The sequence below is a fragment of the Triturus cristatus genome, chromosome 5_1, assembly GCF_964204655.1.
Source record: "Triturus cristatus chromosome 5_1, aTriCri1.1, whole genome shotgun sequence".
Taxonomy (NCBI): Eukaryota; Metazoa; Chordata; class Amphibia; order Caudata; family Salamandridae; genus Triturus; species Triturus cristatus.
In genome coordinates, this window is record NC_140587.1 from 53722176 (window position 1) to 53742439 (window position 20264).

At 43.2% G+C, this 20264-nt stretch overlaps 1 protein-coding gene across 1 annotated transcript in view; it reads left to right on the top strand.

The window, feature by feature from the left end:
• The window catches only part of LOC146830152 (uromodulin-like), a 369504-nt gene that overhangs the window by 224038 nt on the left and 125202 nt on the right, over positions 1-20264 (top strand). The window contains exon 5 of the mRNA XM_085604401.1: positions 11044-11201. Within this exon, the coding sequence (XP_085460527.1) occupies positions 11044-11201 (158 nt within the window). The remainder of the gene's footprint in view (positions 1-11043; positions 11202-20264) is intronic.

A 20264-nucleotide genomic window follows, 5' to 3' on the forward strand; every position in this document is an offset into this window, starting at 1 on the left:
GAAGAATAAATGGGTATATAAGTGTCTAAATGGATGATTTGTTTTTGAAAAATTGATTGTGTAACTGACTGATTAAGTGTATCATAGTGAATACATGGCTTAGTGAGTAATGTTTAAATATGTAAATATCTGTATCAGTCTCTCACTTTGTGTATAAGTGGCTGCATGGGTTGGTGAGTAGCTACATGGGTGTCTATATAGGTTATTAGTTGGTTTTTTGAGTATCAGTCTGAGTGTCTGCATGGTTCGGTGGGGGGTATTACGTAGTGCATAGGTGCATGAATGAGTGACTCACTGTTTGTATGTGTTGAACACAGCATGTGTGCAGGACTGTATGGGTGGATGAGTGTGCGTATGGGTGTGTTAGTGAGTGAATGACTGTCTCAATAGTGTCTTTATGAGTAACTACATATGTTTTAAACTAGTATATGTGACTATTGGTGTATATATGTGAGTATATGTGAGAGTGAGAGATTGAAAGAGTTCCTGTATGAATAAGTATGTGTTTCTATAAGTGATTGTTTAAAAGACTAAGTATGTGTAAGTTTCCGTAGAAGTAAGTATGGTGGTGTGTGTATAACTGTATATGCAAGTAAATGTATGTTTGATTCTTTATTAGCATGAGTGACTATGTGTGTGAGTAACTCTATGGATGAGTGGCATTGTGTAACAGGATGTATAGGTGTATGAGTACATATGATGAGTGAGTACATGTATGAGTGACTGTATAGGACTGTTGGTGAATGAGTGGATGTGTATGTGGATCTTAGAATTACTGAAGAGGTTGTTGTAACTGGTATTGGTATGTCCATTGTTTTGAAAATGTTAGTCTCTATTTTTGAATGTGTGTATCAAAGGTTATATTAGGGTGAGAAGAGGTCTGCCACTCTATCACAAGGATGATGTCATCAGTGATGTCATCAGTGATGTCATTTGAGATGTCATCAGTGATGTCATGAGTGATGTCACTGACCATGTCATGAGTGATGTAATATGTGACGTCATCAGCAGTGCATTGCGGGCGCGCGAGTTATAGTTAGCTGAACTAACTATAACGGGGGAATTTCAATGGTTTTGTACAAGTGAAAAGTCCAGCTAACTATAACACCCTTGAAACCTATGGTTTTTTCAGTGAATTTCTGAGGTTTTTTAAATGCTAATTCCTAACTATAACGTGCCTGAAACCTATGTTTTTTTCTGTGAATTTCAAAGGTTTTTTAAATGCTAATTTCTAACTATGCCTACAGTGATAGGACATGTGAAGAAAGAAGAAAAAATGCACAGAAAGAAACAAAAGAAGTGCAGAAAGAAGCAGCAGAAGTCCTCAAATACGAAGATAAGTGCAGGAAGAAGGATAACGTGTAGAAAGAACAAAAAGAAGAGCAGAAAGAAGCCTTGTTGCAAAATCATCCTGTACCCTCAACTTTTTCAGACGGATACTGGTGGTAACTGAGTCTGACTAACCAGTCCTAGAGCCAGTGCTATGTTAAAAGACACTTAGAATACAGTGAAAACACCTACATACACTAGGGAACATTATGCGTTGGGGTCCCCCTGTGATTAGCATGACCTCCTCTGTAAGCCCCTAGTGTATAATAGGGCATGGGGATTAAAACTACCTCTTAAAACAGGCCACAGGGCGTTTTTGCACACGTTAACTCAGGCCCCGTCCCCTCCCTTCACCACTGTGTAAACACGCCCTGTGTCAATTTTTAGTTGGGAGATTAAGTTCATTTGAATACTGAGGGTCCCTAGGGTCCAACTAGCCCACTAGGTACCTCCAGTAAGTGCCACAGAGCTGCGTTGCAGAGAGGTGTAAAAAGTGGCACGGCCTGGACCACCTCTCTGCAATGCAGCTCAGTGGCGCTTACTGGAAGCACTTGGTGGGCTAGTTAGCCCCCAGGGCCCCTCAGTATTGAAGGGAAATTATATCCCCAATTTAAAACATGCCATAGTGCGTGTTTGCACACGTCACCTCAGGCCCCGTCCCCTCCCTTCACCACTGTGTAAACGCGCCCTGTGGCTGTTCTAAGTTGAGAGATTAAGTCCCCCTGATTCCTAAGGGTCCCTAGGGTCAAACTAGACCACTAGGTACCTCCAGTAAGCGCCACAGAGCTGCGTTGCAGAGAGGTGTAAAAAGGGGCTTGGCCTCAGAACACCTGGCTGCAGCGCTGCTCCCTGGCGCATACTGGAGATGCCTGTTGGGGGCGCGTTTGCAGAGTGCTGCACGGAGGGGGCATGGCCTCCGGCACGATGCCAGTCTTTTATTTATTTTAGTTTTTTAAGAAGGGGGGCTGTTTGGTTCCCCTTCTTATTCTAATTTATTGGCCCTGATGACCCCATCCCCCAGGGCCAGTCTCCTAATTATATTTTTTTGACCCCAATCCCCAGGGCCGGCCACTGTTTTTTATTATTTTAAAAAAATATATATTTATAGACACACCTAGGACATGCTGGACAAACCGTACGTACCTATCACCATGACGATTTGCGTGATATTCATTAAAAGGCGACTATGCATGCAATGAATCCACGTGGAATGTATTTACACCACTAGTGAAGCTCTGACATGTCTGATGCCCTACCGTGCCTAATCCTGGTAGACACCCTTGTCGTTTATTTATACAAACATGGATAGCTATTGACGGGCACATTTAATACACATGCACACCAAGCCATTCAAAGGGGATTCGACAAAAATTCGACCAAAACTATGCAAGAAACCCCCCTCACGGTTAATAAAACACACATCCACTGCCGGATGTGTAATACTTTTTATTTTACTCTCTGGAAAGGGGACGAACGTCACTTGAGAGTCACAGCGTGCTCCTGACAGAGCCCAATGCTGTGTTACACCCACCATTGCCTGCCGAGTGCCACACACCTCTGTGTTGTATTCCACTAGCTAGTGCATATGCTATGACACTCTCTAGCCCATGTGCACTGTAACACCACCCCGTGAATATGTCATGCCACACTTGTCTTCGCACGGGTTATATTGCCCCATCTAACGTGCCTTTCTCGATGCCTATGTTATAACGCACAGTGCTATGCCATACATATTACAATCTGGGATCCATATCTTTGTCACAGTGCATATGCAACGTTACACTCCCCAGCACATATTTTATATTACAACTTTAGAGACTAGTTAGGTTACACAACACTGCCCTGTGCATATTACACTCCAAGGCGCATATCGCATAGCACGCGCTGGAGCCTGTGCTATCTCGCGCTCTCCAATGAATCTGTCATTGCGCACAATGTATTGCATATTATATTTCACGCCCGGTTCATCTTATATCACACTTTTTGGTGCATAGTTTATACCATACACTATATCTAGTTTTCATTTTCAATCGTGCTCTCAGGACTATGTTCTATAAACCACTGTGTTCACCTACCCTTTTCACGGGCATTACATTTTGCGATAGGGGGTGGAGGGTCAGGGGGTGTTTCTGCCAAGTGAGCCCGGAGTCACAGTCACAAACGTCCTCTTCTTCCTGAATAAAAGTGAGATTATGCTGCATACTTGTTCATATTTTAAGTAGTTCGCACAGACACAATGTTTTAAAAACAATAAAGTTCCTAATACCCGCCTTCTCTGAACAGTTAGCTTGCTGCCCCATCCCCTTCCTCCCTATCCTCTGTTGTGTGAATCCATGGACTAGCCTCCTCCCTCCTGCCATGCATGGTCTGATGTGCTGCCACTGCCCTCAATTTAGTATGATGTACCAGTCCACTCCTCCTGCCCTCCATTGCCCAATTCTATGCCCCATCATTGACCTCCTGCTTAAACTCTGTGCTTAGCTTGCTGCCCCTATTCTCCTTCCCCCTGCCCTCCGATGTCTTTGTGCATGCCCCTGCTCCATCCTTTTTGCCCACCATGTCCCATGGACCTGCCACTCCTATCTACTCTGAGTGTTCTGTTGAGCTGCCACTCCCCTCCCACCTGCCTAGCATTGTCAGATGACTGTAACCTGTCCCTGCCACCTCCACCCTGCCTGTCCACATGCCATGCCCCTATCCTCTTCCTCCTGTCCTACATGGTCCATTGTACTGCCACACCCTTCTGCCCTCCCTGGTCTGTTGTGCTGCAACTGCTCCTCCTGCCTGCCCCGTGTGGTCTGTTGTGAGGTCCCTTCCCCTGAACTTTCTTGTCTGTGCACAGGTCCTGACCCTCCCTTCTATCCTCCATCGTCCTTTGTGCATGCCCCTCCACCCTCCTTCTTGCCCATCATAGCCATTGTGCTGCCACTAACCCTCCCACTTGCCATGCATGGTCTTCTGTGCTGCCATGGCCCCTCCCACCTTCCCTGTGTGGTCAGTTAGCTGCCCCTGACCCCCTCCCACCTTCCCTCCATGGTCTGTGTGTATGCCATCACAGTCTCACTGTTGCTCTTCATGGTGTGTCTTGCTTCTAGTGCCCATCCTGCCTGACCTCCATGGCTATCTTGTTGCTCCTGCCCTGCCCCCTTGCCCCCAGCCCTACTCCCTCCCTCCTGGCTTGTCTGTTCCATTGTAATGCCCCTGATCCGTCCCTCCTGCCCTTTATGGTCTGTTATGCTGCAGCTTTCTCTCCTGTCTGTCCATTATGGTCAGCTAGCTACCATTGCCTCTTGCCCCTCTGTTCTCTGTTGTCCATGTGCATGGTCCTGTCCCCTCCCTCTTGCTTTCTATGGATTGTTGTGCTGCACTCCCGTCCTGCATGCCCTGTGTGGTGTATTGTGCTGCTGCAAACCCTGATGCCTGCCCTGCAGGGTCAGTTTGGTGCACCTCTCCATGTCCCTCCTGTCCTCTGTTATCCAAGTCCATGTCCCTATCCCATTTCCTTCCATGATCCAATGTACCATACTTGCGAACATTTTGAACTTGGTAAGAGGGAGATTTTGAAAAAAAACTGGGGTATTGATTTTCCCCTTTGAGTTACATTGAAAAAGAGGATATTGTAGACAGGAGACAGATCAAATAAAGCCCATTTGAGCTTAAAAACATTGGACGTTTCCTGGCTGAATCGGGTCTGTTGGCATGTATGGTTGTACTACCATTGCCTCTTCCTTCTGCCCACAATGGTCTATTACATTGCCACAGCCTTGAAGGAGGGTAGATTTTGTATCACAGGGGGCTCCTGGCCCGTTCTGTCCACACCTGAAGTATGAGACCCTTGTCATTGCCCTGCCAGCTGCATTTGTAGGCCGTATTAAATTGACCAGCGGGTCCTGTGTTGCTATATAATTATCCTGAGACATCCTTACCACTCAGCCAGCATAAAACCCCTGTGTAGGCCCTTCTGTTCAATATGTAGGCCTCTTTGTTAAATTGACCATAGCTCTGCAATTTTAGTGTATAGCAGTCTGAAGGCAGGTCTGCGAGGCCTTCTGATCCAAACTAGTAGCCCCCACCCTACCCGAGTGCTCCGTGCTCGGTATCAAAGTTCAACATCCCCCTGAAGCTGTCGACATACAGTAGGCTGCATCCTGGACTGGTACTTGCTTCCTGGGCAGGTTTCCCGCTTTTAAGGAAGTGGCAACCGCAGAGCGTCAAGTTAGGAGAACTGAGGAGATTTTATACATGAATATATTGAATTCCCGTACAATACCCATTATTTTCTGCTTGCTCTATGGAACTTACGATAAGCGATTGGCCTGAGAGACTGACCTTTTCACCCAGTCCATTGTCAGCATTAAGTGGGTAAATGACGAAATGTCTGGTAAAATCTGCAGACGAAGCTTTTGGGTAGCATACGTAGGTAGATGTAGCGTGCAAAGGAGCCCACAAAATGATATAAAAAGGGAGCACCCACAGATATCGACGGACTACCTCGCCGTCTGTATGTAGGTTAACAGGCAGTGCAGGTTTTCCCCAAGAGCTGGGAGCTCTTGTCTTCCTTTGCTTAAAATGTCTTGCTCTGCTTTGCTTGAAGTATCTTATTCTATTTTACCTATATGAAATGTCATGTTATGTTTAACCATTGTTCTCTTTACTTTTGCATTTAAAAGATTTTGTATTGTAATTGCAGGAATGCTTGCTCTAAGAGTAAACGTGAGTGTTCCTAGGTAACATTTTCCTTGGTGTAACTTGTTTCTCATGATGCATTTATAGATGTGTTTTCTCTCTCTCTCTGTCAGTACATTAATTGAGATACAGAGAATATTATGACAGCTGTATGATTATCTGGATTCTGTATTTTGTACTTTATGTCTCTATTCTGCGGTTTCTTTGAAGTTGCATCTTCTCATTAAACTGCCATTGTATTCTGCCTCCAATTCCATGTCTCATATGTCTGTTTTCTTCATTTTTGGAGCAAGCGTTCCTAGGCACCCCGGCTCAAATTAAGGTGCCCCTTTTGTCCCTGACTCACTCTCCTGCTCAGTTCTGTGGTGGCTCCCGGGGATCTGGGGACCGCCCCTAGCTTCCTTGACCCGTAATAGATCTTCCCTCCAACAGCCTCTCTTGCAAGTCCTGTATTGTTGGTTTGTTGCCCCTGCCCCCCTTTCCACTGCCCTCCATAGTCTGTTGTGCTTCCACGGCCCTTCCTGCCTGCTCAGTGTGGTTAAATTGTTGCCTTTGCACCCTCCTACCTGCCTTCAATTTTCAGAGTCCGTGCCCCTGGCCTCTGCCTCTCAACAGTATCCTAATGAACAACTAGATTGCTAACATTCTATATTTATTACAAAAGTGTGGAACGCCTGACATCATCTTGATGTAATCAAAACTGTAATACCTAGAGCATTTCCTTTAGAAATTACATATATGAGAGGGTCTTATTGGCATCAAAATTATGGTTAGTGCTCTAAAAGACTAAAATAAGGACATATTTTCTGAGTTTTCAAATAGCGACAAAGCACTTTTAAATTATTTGTTATCTTTATGTTTTTTTATCCAGTTGACCACTTGATTAAATGTTGCAATTAGGGGAGAGGATGTGGTGTTACTTCCAGAACTGCAGACTTTGCAACTGGGGAACCAGGTTGAAGTTTCTGCTTCAGCTCGACATTCTGTGATTCTGGTCAAATCACTTAGTCTCCCCATGTCTACAACCAAAATGAATTTGTTCTTGTGTGATGTAACCAATGCTCATGTGAAGCACTCCAATACCTGACAAGTCTGCACTATATAACACTGCAAAAACACAAAATAATAAGTGTTTTGCACACTTCTGTCATTGGGCTATATTTGGGCTACATCTGGGTGATTTTGGGCTACATTTGGGCTCTTTTGTCTCCGGTGGCCATCTTGGGAGATTTATTTGTTATGAAGTTTCCTAATTTCCTCATGTACTGCAGTCTCCTCAGTAGGAAATGCTTTCAGTTTTTTACTTTGATTCCATCATGAAGGTATTCAGATATGTCACACATTTGCCATAAATTCTGAATGTTAGCACTCTAGTTGCTCATTAGATCACTGTAGTAAAACTACTGCACCATGGAAGTCTGCTCCTGGTATTAAAAGTGCATGTTTCAGTCTGCATGTCAGAATTTTTTAATGAAATAGAAGAGGATTTGAGAAGTCACTCAAAATGTGCCCTCATTTTCTTTCTTCAGCATTAATCATAATTTCTATGGCAAAATGAACCTCCTCATTGTGTTCCTTTTTAAATTAAATGTTTTAAGTGTTACCAGTTTATTCCAATCAAGATGGCTTCAGGTGTGCCATACTTTTGTCATAATGAAGACAGTAAGCGCTCTAGTTGTTTTTAAGAACATTCTGGGACATTCTGTCATTGGGCTATACTTGGGCTACATCTGGGTGATATTTGGGCTACATTTGGGCTCTTTTGTCTCTGGTGGCCATCTTGGGAGACTTATTTGTTATGAAGTTTCCTAATTTCCTCATTTACTGCAGTCTCCTCAGTAGGAAATACTTTCAGTTTTTTACTTTGATTCCATCAAGAAGGCATTCAGATGTGTCACACATTTGCCATAAATTCAGAATGTTAGCACTCTTTTTGCTCATTAGATCACTGTAGTAAAGCTACTGCTCACCAGGGAAAACTGCTGCTGGTATTGAAAGTGCATGTTTCAGTCTGCATGTCAGAATTCTTTAATGAAATAGAAGAGGATTTGAGAAGTCACTCAAAATGTGCCCTAATTTTTCTTTCTGCAGCACTAATCATACTTTTTATGGAAAAATGAACCCCCTCATTTTGTTCCTTTTTAAATTAAATGTTTTAAGAGTTACCACTTTAATCCAAGCAAGATGGCTTCAGGTGTGCCATACGTTTATCATAAGTAGGACTGTTAGCGCTCTAGTAGTTCTTTGGAACACTCTGGGAAGCTGCAGTAGAACACAAAGGAATCAACTGACAGTCTCTGCCCTTGTTGGATGTACATGTTTTACTGAGAATGTCAGACTTCATTCTCACATGACTGAGAAAGATAATGTGAATTTACAGAAAATAAGCTCTCAGTTTAGCCTATAGATCACCTTCCAAACCTCTGTGGTAAAAGCATGAGAAAATATTTTTCTCTCAATCATGATATCCCAGCAGAAGGCTTTTTCACATGGTGAAATCACCTTAGAACATACCACAATTCCTAAAATGAGTATGGTACCATCAACAAATGATTTATAATGTAACTAAAGTCTTAAAACCTTCTATTAACTGCAATGCTTTTTAATGAGGTGCTATCATGTATATTGGTCCCAAGATGGCTGCCAACACTTCTTGGATGAAGTGCTGACAGCCAATCAGATCTCAGGATGAGATGTGTGGTTAGGCTCCGCCCACATATATATATGCTTTTAAATGCTATTTTCTCAGGAAATACTGAACAGATTTACACCAGACCTGCAAAAGGCACTTCCTTGACCTTATGGCTACCTCTCTGCCAAATTTCAAGTAATTCTGTTCAGCCGTTCGGGCTGTAGCTGTGTCTAAAGGTCCTATGGAAAAATGCATGGGGAAAACGCGTTTTGGGACCCCCCTTTTTTCTCGGCCCCTGCTTGACGAATCCCCCCGAGACTTTCAGGGTAGGAGCGGAGCGTAGCGCCCCACCTATTTTGAAAATTTCGCGAGGATTCGTCGACCGGCGCCGAAGTTATTCCAAATAGAATGTTGCGGATTTCCTATGGAAACAGGGTCCTAACTATAACTACCTACTGGCGACTGCCAGTAGGTAATATATATATATATACTTCACAGGTGGATGGGGACACCCGTTGCCTCCAAAACAAAGGGCGCGTCGAAGAAAAGACCTCCCAAACACGGTCACAGAAATTCACCAAACTTCTTCAAAAAGCAATCGGCGCCGTGTCTGTGCAAAATTCTTTTATGCCAGCTGAAAATGCTAGACGCGTTTCGCCTGACCTGCAGGCTTGTTCACTGTGAACAAGCCTGCAGGTCAGGCGAAACGCATCTAGCATTTTCAGCTGGCATTAAAGAATTTTGCACAGACACGGCGTCGATTGCTTTTTGAAGAAGTTTGGTGAATATATATATATATATATATATATAATTCAATTAAAAAACCATAGGTTTCACACATGTTATAGTTAGCTGGACATATCACTCGTAAAAAACCAATGAAATTCCACGTTATAGTTAGATTAGGTAACTATAACTCGCGCGCCCACAATGCTCTTCTGATAACGTCACATATTACATCACTCTTGACATGCTCAGTTACATCACTGATAACATCAATGATGCCATCTGAAAGCACACATTTTGGATTGCGGTCGCGCGAGTTATAGTTACCTAATCTAACTATAACGTGGAATTTCATTGGTTTTTTACGAGTGATATGTCCAGCTAACTATAACATGTGTGAAACCTATGGTTTTTTAATTGAATTTGCAAGGTTTTTTAAATGCTAATTCCTAACTATAACGTGTATGAAACCTATGGTTTTTTCAGTGAATTTGTACGGTTTTTTAAATGCTAATTTTTTTTTTTTTTTATTTGTTATCTTTTTTATTTATTTATTTTTTTTACCGTGCGCCCCGCGATATTTTTTTAAAAAAAATAAAACTTATTTTTTATCCGTTTGGGTCCTTCTTGGACCCCCTGACAAAGCCTAGGGGGTCTGCAACTGTCTGTGTTGCCCCCTTTTCTCGTTTTCCCCCTCTGTTTTCCAAGTGCGAGAGCGAGAAAATGGCGGCCGATACTTCCTGATTTCGACCGATTCGAATGTTGACAGTCACGTAACCACCAATCAGAATTGAGCTCGCGCACGCCACCGTACGCGTACGGTAAGCTTACGGAGCGCGCACGGAGCGCGCTTACAGATATATATATTGATTTAAATGCTATTTTCTCAGGAACCACTGAACAGATTTACACCAAACCTAGAAAAGGCACATCCTTGACCTGAGGACTACCTCTCTGCCAAATTTCAAGTAATTCTGTTCAGCCGTTCGGGCTGTAGTGCGGACTAAAGGTCCTATGGAAAAATGCATGGGAAAAACGCGTTTTGGGACCCCCCCTTTTTCTCAGCCCCCGCTTGACGAATCCCCCCGAGACTTTCAGGGAAGGAGCGGAGCGGAGCGCCCCATTGGTTTTGAAAATTTCGCGAGGATTCGTCAACCGGCGCCAAAGTTATTCCAAATAGAATGTTGCGGATTTCCTATGGAAACACGGTCCTAACTATAACTATCTACTGGCGACCGCCAGTAGATAATATATATATATATATATATATATATATATATATATATATATATATATATATATATATATATATATATTCTATGTTTCAGACTTGGGGTATTGGTAAAATGCCTTTTCAGAAGTTGGTCTTTTTGTAAATTAGATTAGTGAGTTTATTTGTCATGGTTGTAAATGTCATCTATTCTAATAATCCCAAAGGTTGCTTGCTCAATCTGCTCACCCATTTCTTTTCCTTTCATCCCATCTTCTTTTGACAGCTGCTTCGTATTTTATAAAAAGTTTTTTAATAATTTGCTTTCATAATTAAAATTGTACTTTTACCCAATGGTGCGTGTTTTATTGTGCTAAGAAAAGAAAATAAGAGCATATGTAGAAGTTTGTGTTATATTTTTTGAAACAGTAATTTTTAATGTCTTTATTTTCTATTTTAGATATATGACAAGACAGTGACTTATTCAAATGTCCTCTATATTCCCCCTAACGATGCAAGTGGGATTATATTAAGTAGTAACCTGATGTTCAACTTCTCATGTACATATAACAGGACAATGCAGACCAGCCTGCTCACGGCACTACATGCTAGTATTGAGTAAGTATTCATGGAAAGTGCTAAATGCAGAAAGGAATGTCTTCCACTAATGCATTCATGAATATTTTCAATCTCTAGCTTTGTGTTAAATATTTTTACTCTGGGTTTCCTTTATGCCCTTACTTTTTCTTTCTCTTTCTGCTCTGTTCTGATTTGTTTCTTTACATTATGTTTATATGAAGCATTTTCTATGGCAATGTAGGCACTTTGCAATATGTGGAATGACAAGGGAGGGTCTTTCCTGGAGTCTACAGACAGTAGTTTTCCAAGACTGGTAGCCAATATTGCTACAATAATAAAAAGTTAAATACAAAGGAACATTACTGTGGTTGATCACTCCTAAAGGAGACAATGACAAGACATGGTCAGCATGCCTCAAAAGTGAATATGCAATGCAAAAATAGTAAGTTAGAACATTTTTATTCAACAGATGCCTATGAGAATGCTTCAGATTGTGGAGGTAGGTGCAATGGTGAGAAATCTACAGGTAGAGTATCCACCTGGAAGATCGGTAACGTAGGGAAGTTACTTTTTATTCTTATGGATACTTCTACCCACAGATTGCTCACCTGCTCAATAGATACTCTAGCAGCACCCTCTTCCTAGGTGGTAGTTCTGAAAGAGTAGTAAGACCAGGAAATTCTGATGCACTGAACAAGCAAAATGCCCATCCATTCTCAATATTCGGTCCAAGCAATAATGCTTTGTGAATGTGTATGTGAAGGGAAGATTTGGTCACCTTGCAACATATATCTGCTATGGGTACTCCTGTGGGAAGCGCTAGGGTAGAGATGTTTGCTCTGTTGAAATGAGCCTGAATTCCTTCTGGTGGATTCTTTTTATAGCAATGCAGAGGACAATCTATAGTGATAGACTCCTCTTTTAGAAAGCCTTGCTCTTCTTGTTGCCCACATAACCGACAAAGAGCTGATCTTCAAATCAATTCAAATCAAACAGTATTTGTAAAGCGCTGCTAATCACCCTGGGGGTGGGGGTGTAAAGTTGTTCAGATGTTGCAGGTCTTATTCCAGGTCTTAAGTCCCTTTCTGAAGTCTGATAGTGAAGGTGTGGTTCAGAGGTGTAGTGTGGAGGTCATTCCAAGACTCAGTGGCAAGGTAGGAGGGCAGTTGTCTGGAGGTTTGGTAGAAGGTCAGTATGTGGTTGAAATATGCAGGTTCTTGGTTGTATAGGGCTTTGAAGGAATGGGTTAACATTTTGAACAGGAATCTCTTCTGGACAGGGAGCCAGTGGAGGCTTCTGAGGTTGGGGGGATGCTGGTCCATTTGGGAAGGTTGAGGATGAGTTTGGCTGCAGTGTTCTGTATGGTTTGGAGTCATTTGAGGAGCTGTGTGGAGGTTCTAGTGTAGATGTATTTCCGTAGTCGAGTTGGCTGGTGATGAGGCCTTGCATGACTGTTTTCCTGGTCTTGATCGGGATCCATCTGAAGATATTAGGGAGCATTTGTAGGGTGTGGAAGCATGAGGAGGATACTGAGTTAACCTGGTGCTGCATTGTGGGCTTGCCATTCAGGATGATCCAGAGATTGCAAGCTAGGTTAGATGAGGTGGGTGTGGGTCCGAGTTTGGTATAATCCCACTGTGAGGTGTTCCTCCCAAAGAAAAGCACCTCCATCTTGTCTGAGTTCAGCTTTAGTCAGTTTGCCTTCATCTAGTCTGTGACATTTGTCATGGCTTTACTGAAGTTGGTTCTCGTGGTGGCCAGGTGTTCAGTGAGTGAGAGAATGAGTTGGGTGTTGTCCGTGTAGGAGATGCTGTTGAGTTTGTGGGTGTGTACGATGTCGGTCTGCGGGGGCATGTATATTTTGTGGGTGGGGCTGAGGGAGGAGCCTTGGAGGACACCACAGATGATACTCTTGGGTTTGTAGATGTAGGGTTGTAGGCGGATTCTCTGAGTGCGTCCGGTGAGAAAGGATGCAATCCATTTGAGGGCGTTTCCCCGGACTCTGATGTGGTGGAGTCTTCTGATGAGGATGTGGTGGGAGACAGTGTTAATAGCCGCTAATAGGTCGAGGAGAATCAGGGAAGCTGTTTATCCTCGGCTGAGGAGGGTTCTACTGTCACAGCACTGAGGGCGGTCTCAGTGCTGTGGTTGGTGTGGAAACTGGATTGGGAGGTTGTTTCCTTCCAGGAATTGGGTGAGCTGGCGGTTGATAGGTTTTTTGAAAACCATGGCCGAGTAAGGGAGCAGGAAGATGGGACAATAGTTCTTTAGTTTGCTGGGGTCTGTAGAGGGCTTCTTCAGGAGGGGTTTGATCTCAGTGCATTGTGTACTTGAATGTGGAGATGGATGCATTGAGGATGTCTGTGACTGTGCTGCTGATTTCTTTGTGCTTCAGGTTGAAAGAGCTGGTAGGGGCAGGGGATTGCGGGAGCTCTGGAGTGAGTGGAGGTCATGATGGCTGAGGCGTTCTTTTGCGCAAGTGACTTCCATGCATTGAGTAGGTGGATGTCGATTGGTGTCAGGGAGTGGTCGATGTCTGTGGGTTGTGGCTTTTAAGTTGCAGTAGATGTTGGTTATTTTGTTGCGGAAGTGGTCCGCCAGGGTACTGCAGAGAGCTTGGGATGAGAGGATCCTGTTCTCGGTGGTTTAAGGTAATGAGATCTCTCTTAGGATGCTGAAGAGTTCAATGGTGTGGTTGGTGCTTTCTTCGATTCGGATTGATAGGGCATCTTTCTTGGTTTCTTTGAGGCGATGGTGGTATTTGCTGAGGGTTGCTCTGAAGGTGGCAAGGTCAATGGTGTTCTTGTGGATCGACATCATTTTTCTAATTGCTTGCATTTCGCGTTTGGGCCCACAGAGTTCAAGGGTGAACCAGCTGACCTGTTTGCTGGATCTGCTAGTGGTGACTGGTTTTGTGGGGGCAACTGTGTCTGCGCAGTTGGATATCCAGTTGGAGGAGTTCAGGATGTCCAGCTCCAGGTTGCTGATGAGGATGGACCTATTGATGCTGAGAGCGTTAGTCTACAGGATCTCTGTGACTTTGTTCCATCTGTGGTGGGGATGGTCGGGAGGCATGGTGGAGGAGCCCGGGGCACCTACGATGGTGAAGTGGACTATGCTGTAGTCGTGCACTTTAGTTCGGAGACATGGCTGAACTTGACTCTGTAGCTGGCTGTGAAGATGGGGTCCAGTGTGTATCCTGAGATGTGTGTGGTGTTAGTGACCAGCTGCATGAGGCCGATATTTCTCATGCTCTCCAGGAGGTTGGTAGAATTGGTGTCTGTTGGGTTGTCGAGATGGAAGTTGAGGTCGCCAAGGAAGATGTGGTGTTTGGATTTGATTGCTAGAGGGAAGATTAATTTAGAGATGGCATTGCAGAAGCCAGGGCGAGGGCCCAATGGTCTGTAGTAGAAGGTTTCACTGATGGTTGTTTGTGGGTCGGTTTGGATTTAGAAGTTAAGGTGTTCCATGATTGGTGTGATGTCATCTTCGGTGGTTGTGCATCGGGGGCTGTCCTTGTGGATGATGGAGATGCCTTATCCGTGCTTGTTGGTGCGGTCTCTCTGTATCATCTTGTAGCCATGGGGCTTCATCCATTTTAAAAACTGACCACCCTCAAAGACCAGCCTGTGTAACCTCTCCTCCTCTTTTGTGGAGTGAGGTGAATAAAAAATGTGGAAAGTGTGATGGATTGCCCAAAATTCAGTAGCCACTTTAAGTGCTGGGAATCAGCTTGTCCAAGTGACTACATGTAACAGACGTTATGATGCAAAATGACACACTGGGTTGATGTGACAGCCACCCAGTTTTCAGAGTCAAAAGCTGCAACTTTCTGCTGTGTAAGCGCTCAAATGGAGTCTCTATCAGAAATGTCAGAACAAAATTAAGGTCCCCTTGGGGCATAGTGCATAGTGAAAATTTAAGCATTAAACATCTTTTTTTCCATAATCTTCCAACAATCAGGATTTCAGCAGAGAAGGATGGTGGGGTAAATCAATGAATGACAATAAGACTGTAACGTATCCTTTAACTGTGCCAGCCACACCACCTTGCTGGGCCACATAAAAAAAACATAGAACCTCAGAAATGTGGGCCTTCAAAGAATCCACAACTGTCCATTGTTTAGCATTAGCTAACTTTATGGAGGTGTGACAAGCAAAATGAATACAATCAACCATCTCCAGTATCAGTTGAAATGAGTTCAGCAGTCCCTGATCATCTTCGTATTTGGAGGTGGAGGTGCTGCATGTTGGTGACCTGCCATTCTGTCTGAGAGAAGAGGCTCACTCTGAAATGCATCTTGAGATGGGGATGCAAGAAGAGTTTCAGAAGGTCTGCATACCACATCCTCCTTGGTCAGCCCAAAGTAATCGGAATACCTTTAAACTAGTCCTGCAGCAGCTTCCTCGATAGTCAAGGACTCAATGGTTTGAGGAGAAATACATAATGAAGTGGAAAAATCCTCGTCAAACAAAACATATTCCCCAAGACTTCCTGCAGTGCTAATTGGAGGGCATAGAACTGTGGAGAATGTGCAGGGATAAGATGTCCTGAACCACCTCCTGATGTATATGTCACTCATGGACGGCAAGATGACACAGACTCAGGCTGTCACATCTTATGTTCAGGGAGCCTGCCATATAGCTGGCAACCAGCCGGTTTCATCCACCTTCACAGAGAAGCAAAGCTTCCATGCAGGGAAGACAGGAGCCCACGCCTCCCTGCTTGTTTAAATAAAATATTGCATTTGTATGGTCTCTAGGGAGATCCGAACAATTCAGCTTGTAGCAGACATCGGGTGTGTGGAGAATGTTCTAAAACAATTTAATCCAGACTAAGTTTAAAGAAGTGTGGAATAGGGATGGGCATCGCCTGAGCAGCCTCATGGAGTGAAATTGATCCCCTGGCAGTGAGGCGCCAATTACTGACTACAGTCAAGCCGTCAGTACAACTTTGTAAAGTCTCTGTGGCAACTGGGATTTCTAACTAAAGATTTTTCATCACATCTCATGGCAAATTGAACCGTCAAGCACTTAGAAGAGGTTTCAACTATTCCTCTACACACAAGGCGGACGCACATCGTGCCGCTTTTAAGATATCAACCTTGTCCAAGTCCTGAGGAGAATCCATGAATTGTATGGATTCGAAATGCGTTGGCTCTTGTGAGCCCTGGGGATTGTGTATATTGTGCCTTAAGGAATGTAGTAATAATTTTTTCCTCTTGTGTAGGCAACAGTGGTTTGAAGACATAATCCCCGGTCTCTTGGCCTAGGCAGGACAATTAACAAAGTGTAGTTAAGAATCTAACGTCCGCTTGGTGCCTTATGTGAAAACTAGGACTGGTGTTGGACTTTCAATGTTAATGTTACTTCACACGATTGTCTAAGTTTGTTTCACTTGTCATTTTTGTCTTTGAATTTTTCCGTTTTTAAGTGGAATATAACATTGTGTATGAATGTGTTTTTGTAAATGTGGAGTTCTGTAAATGGAAGGTTTCTTTTCTAAGACATGAAAAAATATTTATTTGCTTCGCTAATCTAAATAATTTAAAATAAGCTAAATAAAGCAATAAGAACCCTAGAATTGATGGTCTAGGGTATTCTCTTTAAAGTGTGCAAACTAGTCCTTCTGGACACACTCTTTTCGCTTGTATTTACAGTGGTCCAGTCCAGGAGGTTTTAGGACCCGAGCCTTCTTTGTTCTCCCTATTTTATAAGACAGTGTATGCTTCTGGTGTTGTATGTCTGAATTAGTATGTTTTTCATCGCCAAAGACAGGAAGGAGCCCTTGAGAGTCAGACGGATTGTCCTCATCTCCAGCTAGTTGATCTGGTAAGAGCTCTCCTTGGCTTTGCAATGGCTTTGCACTGCCAGATGTCCCAGATCTCTTGAGCACCCCATGAGACAGGCATTTGTGTCAATTGTTTGTGACAGTGTTTCCTTCTGGAAGAGAATGCCTTGGAGCAGATTAAGCCTTGTGCCCCTCCATTAGAGGGGAATGCATCGCTGGGAGAGTCAGTCAGTGCTTGACTTCCCACCTGTCCTGTATTTGTGACCATTGATCTTCTAGGTACACACTGCTGCAGGAATCTCATGTGCAGCCTTGAATTCGGGACTATGGACATACAGTATGTTAGGGTTCTAAAAGTGGCCAAACAGTCAGAACTGCTGACTTCATCACTGGAGAACAAAATTCAAATCCCAGCCTCGACTCAATGTCCTGTGATTCTGGGCAAATCACTTCATCTTCCTGTGCCTAAATATAAAAGGTGGGGGACATAGTCTGGTACTTGTGTAATTCCTTTGGGTCAGGTATGTGCTATATAAAACTGCACAAACAATACTATAAAACTGAGACGAGATCGGGAGATGAAACTGAATTTTGATGATAGATTTGGAAATGTAATCTGTTTAGTAACATGGATATACATCTCAGTCGACTGGATTTGATCTTTGATTAGCCATATTCATCCAGGTAAGACATTCCTCAGTGAACAGCTAAAACAGCCATATATTTGGAGCACATACATGGGGTTAACTTGAGGCCAAATGTTGATACGGTGCATTAGAAATTAGATCTTCTTACCACAAGTCTTGGGTACCACTGCTATGGGTATGTGGAAGTAAGCATTCTGTAGATCTATCATGCAAATCCAGCCCTTTTTCTATAAATGGTCATCAATCTGATGGAAATTATCTGATGAACTTGTTGGTGAAAACCAGATCTATGAGCAGCCTGTATTCCAAATTCAAACATTTCTTTCAAATTAGGAAGTGCCTGAACTATATTCCATGCTCTTTTTGTTGAGATGGTACTCACTTGATCGAATGGTTTTTCAATAGGACAAATGTTTCCTTCTTCGAGATGGGAATTTGGTGCTGCAATGTTCGTTTTAATTTGTGATGGTTTGGTTTACAATGTAGAGAGTATCCATGACTCATAATATTTAGCACCCACTTGTCTATTTTAATCTCATTCTTCCAGGTGTTGAGATATCAGCATTGCTGTGGCAAATTAACAGCTTATTGGCTGTCATTATCTGTTTCCAGGGGAGTGTTTTCTTAAGGAGCTCATAGGCCTTGCAGGCATTGATTTATACTTTGATGATTCCCATTGGCACTGGAGCTTCTGGACTTTCTGTTGAACATGTCGCATCTGTCTGTGATCTCACAACCTCAAAGGGAAATGATAAATCTTGGAATGCATCAATGCCAAAGATTGTATAACCTGTGGCAGTGTCCACTGTGGTGTTGATGTTGATGCAAATTTGTCTGGAGACCCAGCATGACCAAAGCCTTCGATGTCTACCTCATGATCTTGAAACGTTGACAGGAATGATGATGCAGATGCATTCTGACATCTGTTAACCTCCTCACTCTAGAGCTCTCTGTCGGGGAATGTTTACAGGGTGCGGGATATGTAAAGACTGCCAGTTTCTTCTTCTTCCTCTCAACCGCAAGTGTTCCTGGTCCTTTAATGTACTTTAAGACATTTTTGGCAAAGTCACATTCTAGGGCAACTGGGGAGGGTTCAGGAACTTCATTAACCTGAAAGGGATCAGGGTGAGGCCTGCTCATTCATACTTTAGTGTAAAGAGAGAAATTTAGAAGAGAGTCCTTCTGTTTCCTGGGCTCTCTGTAGCCAGTTTCTCATCAGCCCAGTGGAAGGAGGGATGGTTTCACAGCCCAGTTTGGTGTAATGCAGTGAAAGAGGACTGCTCATTACTCCAAACCCACCTCAGCCTGGGGCAGCAGCAGCCTCGAAGGGCATAAGGGTGCTACCATCTTCAATCTACCCCAGATTGTGCACTGTGGGAAAGATTGTAGTGAGACAAACAGGAAACCCAAAATAACTTTCGCAGTAAAGAAAGATTCATTCTTAGCAAAATGTTATTATGAACAAATAATCAAAACCAAGAGCATGAAGTAAAGTTAGGCTTTTGGTCCTTGTTAGACTTTTGGTCTTTGTTAGATTTTTGGTCTAAACTTAGACCAAAAGTCTAACTTTGTTACTTGTCAAGTTGATTTTGGGTCTAAATTTAGACTTCAGGTCTAAACTTAGACTTTAATATAAACTTAGACTTCTGGTCTAAGTTTACCTTTGTGAATCAGGCCCTATGGGTTTTGAAGGCCAGTGGTCTAATTTGAGCATTGTTAAGTTTTTATCTGTAGAAGATGAATCTAATTGTGGATGCTCCAGCATGAACTCATATGTTAGAATTCGCTTGTGCTGTTCCCTTATATGACAACTTAGCTTGTATGATTTTGCATTGGAAGACCTGGGAGGTGCATTGCAATAAGGCAATAAATCTTCTGATCCTCCAGGGATAGAACTCTGCACATCATAGTCCCTTGCTAGCGCAGGCAATACATAGCTGACATGTTTGTCTGAAGAAGAAAACTTGGCTTGATCAGTGAACAAAATATTGTCTGTGCTTTCAAATATAAACCAATCTCAGCTCCTTTATATTGATGTTATATCTCAACACCTCACATTTTGGTCAGTAAGGGTTTACCTATAAGCATCCCATACTTCCAAATAAGCATCTGTCACTACAGTCTCAAATAGGAGCACATGATAAGGGGAAGTGCCCTAGCTAGACGATTCTTCTTTCTGCACCACCACATTACAGCCAAAAGGCATGATCCAATAGCTGTATCTTGTCTTCCCAACCCCCTGACGTCTGCTCCGCTGATTATTTAAGGGTGCCTGTAGAGTTCTCATGTGCAAGCTTGCATCTCAGACTAGAGACATGCATGCAGTCATCAAACTCAGAAGAGATGACTCTTGCCGAAGCAAAGGATATTGAGCTGCTCAGAGTTGCAGCCATTTCTCATGAATGTAAAGTTCCACATCTAGGTCAGCTCCTAAGTGAAGAGTTTGCAGAGTTGTTTGAGTTGGTACTAATGTTGAATATTTAACATTCACATGAAGACTCGGCTTGTAAAGAATGTCTACAGTCAGCTATAAATACTGAATAAGATTGGGACATGAGGAAGCCTTGCATTGTCAGTCATCCAGTTACGGAAAAAGTAAACACTCCTTTCCTGCGAAGCAAAGCCGGTATTACTGCCACAACCTTTACAGCTGACTTCAGTCCAA